The 5,464-nt window shown below is 44.9% G+C and overlaps 1 protein-coding gene across 1 annotated transcript in view; it reads left to right on the top strand.

The window, feature by feature from the left end:
• Positions 1-485: 485 nt before the first annotated feature.
• Positions 486-5,464, top strand: part of RAPSN (receptor associated protein of the synapse) — a gene marked incomplete at both ends in the record, with an annotated part of 6,313 nt that continues 1,334 nt past the window's right edge. The window contains 4 exons of the mRNA XM_010168758.2: positions 486-824; positions 2,505-2,663; positions 2,986-3,084; positions 3,182-3,304. Coding sequence (XP_010167060.2) covers positions 486-824; positions 2,505-2,663; positions 2,986-3,084; positions 3,182-3,304 — 720 coding nt within the window. The remainder of the gene's footprint in view (positions 825-2,504; positions 2,664-2,985; positions 3,085-3,181; positions 3,305-5,464) is intronic.

Genomic DNA, 5,464 nt, shown 5'->3' with positions numbered 1-5,464 from the left:
ATGAATCCTGAAGGTTATAGAACTAAACTGTCAAGACTGCAATTTGTTAGTATAAAATCAATGAAAGAAGCAGGTTACTTACTCTGTTAACAGAGTAATTTAATATCTTAAGAATTCCAGAGAAAGTGGGATAAATGAAACTGAGTGAAAGAAAACTGAGCTGCATTGTGTCAGATATTTCCTGCTTCTTTTTAGGCACATTTAACAGCTTTTTTTTTCTCCCCACTAACTGCCAGTCTGGTTCATCTTCCTTGCCCCAGAGCCTGTGTGGAGAGAGAGAGGGAGAGGTTTCTTCAGCGTGCTTATCTGCCTTTTAAACCACCAGATAACTGCTGGGTGTACACGATGCTTCTCAGTCCATGCTGCTGGACTTCTCTGCCCTGCTCAGAGCTCAGCCACTTCTCCAGTGCAGGGTGCTGCTCTGTGGGTGTTTGAGGTGTAAATAAACTACACACTTTTATAAACACTGTCTTTTCTACTTAAAGTTTGCAGTGGTACAGATTGACACAGCACGGGAGCTGGAAGACCCGGATTACCTTACAGAGAGCTACCTAAACCTGGCTCGCAGCAATGAGAAACTCTGTGAATTCCAGAAAACAATCTCTTACTGTAAGACGTGTCTGAACATGCAGGGAACCACCATCAGCCTGCAGCTGAATGGCCAGGTGAGCCTCAGCATGGGCAATGCCTTCCTGGGCCTCAGCATTTTCCAGAAGGCTCTGGAGTGCTTTGAGAAAGCTTTACGCTACGCGCACAACAACGACGACAAGATGCTGGAGTGTCGAGTCTGCTGCAGCCTCGGGAACTTCTATGCCCAGATAAAGGTAACCTGAGGGATGGAAGGGTGATTGTTTGGTTATGGATTCAGGAAAGAATTGGAAATGGCTTCATATATCTTATTTCTTTGCTATATAAAGTGCAGTACTGAGAGAGCATTGTAAGCTACAATCTCTGTAAAGTCACCATCGAGTACTCAATGGTGAGGGTGGTCAGACACTGGCCCAGGTTGCCCAGAGAAGCTGTGGCTGCTCCTCCCTGGAAGTGTTCAAGGCCAGGTTGGATGAGGCTTTGAGCAACCTGGTCTAGTGGAAGGTGTCCCTGCTGATGGCAGGGGGGTTGGAACTGGATGAGCTTTAAGGTCCCTTCCAATCCTAACCATTCTGTGATTCTATGATGATTCTACTCTCGTTCACAGTAAGGATGGGAGGATTATTGTAACGTTGATATAGCACAGCAGAAGCAGCTCTGAATATTCCTGTGTGTTGAAAAGATCAAACTTGGCTTCAGAGAAGATCCCATCAGAGGAGGTACTGTCAGCACACAGGGCTGGCAGCCAGTACTCATAGATTCTCTATCTATTTCTACAACTATCTCAGGCAAATAGCTATTTGTCTGAGGAAAAACAGGCAGGAACTGAGGATGGGGGTGATTTGCCAGTTCCAACTTCTATTACAAATGGTAAAAAATAGGGTTTTTTCCCCACAAAGTCTTGGTTTTTTGTCACTAATGGATGACTCCCCAGTTGAAGTGTTGAAAGCTCTCAGTAAACTTCCCTCCCAATACCAAAAGTAAAGAACATTGTACTGGATACTTTTAAGGTATGAAATAAGAAGGGAGAAAGGAAATTTTAAAAACTTGTGGTTTCCTTCATGCATCTTGGAGAATTAAAAAACACGAGGACTTTTTCATTTCTGCAGTCTCACATAACTTACTCGTGAATGGTTTTAGATATGTATAGTAGTTTTGCTTCCTAATTGTAAAATCAGATTTCTTTCTAAATCGCTTTTAATGCAGAAAAATGCTTAAAAAGGAGAATATGTTGTATTATTACTTACTGTGAGTTTGGTGAGGCCATGATTTTTTGTTTCTGTTTCCTGCAATGATGGACAACCAGCCTCTTAGAGATCCTGACTCTCCATATGGCGAATAGGAGGGCTCCATGTAGATGTTGAAAGCAGAGATGATATAAGGGCAGAGAAAGTTTTCAGCCTTTGGTTACAGAGGAGGGTAAATGGTTCCTTTCCAGAGTAAAGCTGATAGCATACTATATAAAATTAATTTGCTGCATTATTGCCCAGTGTCCTGAACCCAGAGAGCAACATGAATTCTGTATATTGCAATTCCACCTTCCACAGTTTGATATCCAGTGAAAACATCTAGTGAAACAGGGCATGTGGAAAAGGAGCAGCGGGGGTTGAAAGGTGTGCAGAAATCCGCCAGCTGCTGCAGTGTTAGTAAAAAACAAATGGTTGTGGTTTTTTCATAGAATCATAGAATCACAGACTGGTTTGGATTGGAAGGGACCTTAAAGATCATCCAGTTCCAATCCCCCTGCCATCAGCAGGGACACCTTCCACTAGACCAGGTTGCTCAAAGCCTCATCCCGCCTGGCCTTGAACACTTCCAGGGAGGGGGCATCCACAACTTCCTTGGGCAACCTTTTTCTTTTCTTTTTGCTTTATTTTTGCTGTGAGTGCTGTCTTGTCTGCTTGTCTGCCTTACAGGACTATGAGAAAGCCTTGTTCTTTCCATGTAAAGCAGCTGAGCTGGTGAATGATTATGGAAAGGGCTGGAGCTTGAAGTACCGTGCGATGAGCCAATACCACATGGCAGTGGCCTATCGGAAGCTGGGGCGCCTGGCAGATGCTATGGACTGCTGCGAGGTATGGGGTGCAGGCAGATGCAGAGCTGTCAGAGGTCTCTGCAAGGGGAGGAAGAGAGATACCATGGCATCCACACTTGACTCTAGATGTTCCTGCTGCCTCCCAGTCTTAGAGCTGTGGATTCAGTAGCCCGGGGGGCCTCAAAAGTTTAGGTCTATGAAAGGCCCTTGGTTGGGAAGATGTGAACAAGATTTCACTTGCCTTAAAAAAACTGTGGCATTTCTTTGGAGCTGACCTTTCTGTGGCTGGAGTGCACAGTCCCAGCCCTGCTGTTTTGAACCAGGAACAAGCTCTTTTACTAACCAAAGACAATTTCTTTCAGGAGTCCATGAAGATTGCCCTGCAGCATGGTGACCGGCCTCTGCAAGCGCTTTGTCTGCTGTGCTTTGCAGATATCCATCGCAGTCGCAAAGACGTGCAGGTACGGCTCTTTCTTGCCAGGAAGGACAGAAGGGATAGCAAGAGGGTGTGTAAAGCAGGATGTAGCAAAACATGTGTTTTCCTCCCTTCTTCTGCAGACAGCCTTCCCTCGGTATGATTCCTCCATGAGCATCATGACAGAGATTGGAAACCGCCTGGGCCTGGTCCAGGCGCTGCTCGGAGTGACTAAGTGCTGGATGATCCAGAAGGAGCTGGACAAGGTCAGTTACAAACTTGTTTCTACAGATGTTTGCTAGACAAGATTAGAACATACAGTCTTCTTCTGAACTGTACACCCATCAAAGTGCAGTAGAGACCAGTACCCCTTGGTTCTACCATCAGGGTCTGCTGCTTGTACAGTTACATTTCTCCAGATGGTCCCTCTCAGCCAGGAATTTGTTACTAACGGTGTGAACATCCATTCTGAGTCAGACTGGTAACTTACAGAATTAGTCAATCCTGATGACTTTAAACACTACACTGCAAAACCATTGCTGAGGGAAGGAAGCCCACTCCTGCCACTGTAGGCAGTCAGCTTATGCTCCGAAATAGATTTCACTGCCTACTTTTTAGCTGTATGACTAAGCTTATTGTTGCGATAATGATGATGTTTAGACAGCTCTACAGCTCCACCACGTGCTTTGCAGACAAACGTGGCATCAAATTCCTAGAGAAACTTTGAAAGTATATAAACTGTGATGTGAAAGAGAGAAATGAGAGCAGAAAATCATTTGGGAGTAGTCAACTGATCAGTAATACAAGGGGGTGATGTTAGTGATTTTGAAAATGCTTGGGGAGTGTATGTGTGTTAAAATCCAGATTGCACTAGATGCAGCAGGTTGCACTGCAGGAACATGACTGGGCTGCAGAAGGAGATGCTCAAAGTTTAGCCTTGAATTAGTTCTGAGCAACCTGGAATGCCTGCACAGTGCCACATCAGGATGCCGGTTTGGATGTAAATACAATGAAGTGAAAATGAATGACAATTAAGTGTAAATACAATACTCATCACTCATATGAGACAAAGAATTTTAGCACAAACAAAGCATCCCAGATATCAGAAAGTCAAGTATGTGTCTGTCAGAAAAGACAAGTTCAAGGTGCTCTCATCACTGGAGTTGCCTCCAGCAGGGAATCAGTTGGGTGAGATACACCTTGCGATCTCAGTAAGTAAACACCGTGTTTGCAATGGAAGAAGTCACTGTGGACTTAAAAACTTTGCTCAGTGTAATCCCTTCCCAGCCTCACACCTCGTATTCAGGAGAATGGGACAGGACACAGAAGGTAGGCCTCTACACAGGAGAGTGTTCAGAGCACTTACCAAACCCTGCATCCACTGACCCCACCTCCAGCCATCGCCACCCTCTGATATCACAAGCAGTTCTTGCCTGTGAGAGCCCGGTGAGGGCTTTGCACAGAGTTGTAATCTCACCAAAACTCACAAAAGAAGAGAATGAATAGATGAATCTTGTATTCTGTTCCAGCCATTAGAGGGAAGTCTGCCCTGGTGGTCAGGGACCTTATGCCCATTGCCTGAAATGTGACATCTTCAAATGTCACAGCCCTGAACACTCACTCAAGCCTGTTCCTCAACTTGCCAGTCCCAGTTTCCATTTCTCATGCTACTCACCCCAATATCAATTACCTAATAAAGCAGTTTGCTGACTTTCCACCTGCAGGTTCCCTGTTCTTGTCCTACCTTCCTCCATCTTGCTGGTCTCCTTGGCCAATTAGTCTGTTTCTTTTAATTTGCATGTAGTCATTGTATTGCAGATCCTCCCAGGCTGCTGTCACAGCCTGCTTGCCCAAACTCCTGTGCAGTCTCATATAATTCTCCAAGACAAACTGTCCCCTGGACTTCTCAGCATCTCTTTCCTCACCCCACATGCTTCACTTGGATTCTTAGTCCCAGTCATTAATTTCAGGGTTTTCCAGTAAAAGTCCCTCCTCCTAGGCACAGCTCTCAGTTATGTTCTACTGTTCTACAAGTTCCTTATCCTGGGCTGTTGCTGCCACCACAGGTCTAATGCCATCTCCTCTGTGTTCAAAGTGCATTCTTTCATCTCATCTGGTCCTCTTCTAGAATAGCAGTAATGCCAAATTCTAGGGTAGAAATTTTATAATGTTCCTCCTGAAAATACTGCATCACAAGAGAGACCTCCTCTTCTCCTTGGACAAATCTGAAGCTGATCTCAATAGTTCTGGAAAACAGAGACCGATGATAAGAACAGTGAGGAACACTGTGGCATCTAGGGTAAAGTAGGGACTCACTTGGTATAGCAGCTGCTCTGCTAAATACCTCAGATTGAAAAAGATGGATAGCAGTACACTCCCACATCACACCACGTGTAAGTAGGACGCAGTGGATATATGAACAGCAG

This window comes from Antrostomus carolinensis, unplaced genomic scaffold (genome assembly GCF_000700745.2).
Source record: "Antrostomus carolinensis isolate BGI_N321 unplaced genomic scaffold, ASM70074v2 scaffold49995, whole genome shotgun sequence".
Lineage (NCBI taxonomy): Eukaryota > Metazoa > Chordata > Aves > Caprimulgiformes > Caprimulgidae > Antrostomus > Antrostomus carolinensis.
Note: the sequence above shows the minus strand (reverse complement) of the source record. Positions and strands in the feature narration are given on the sequence as shown.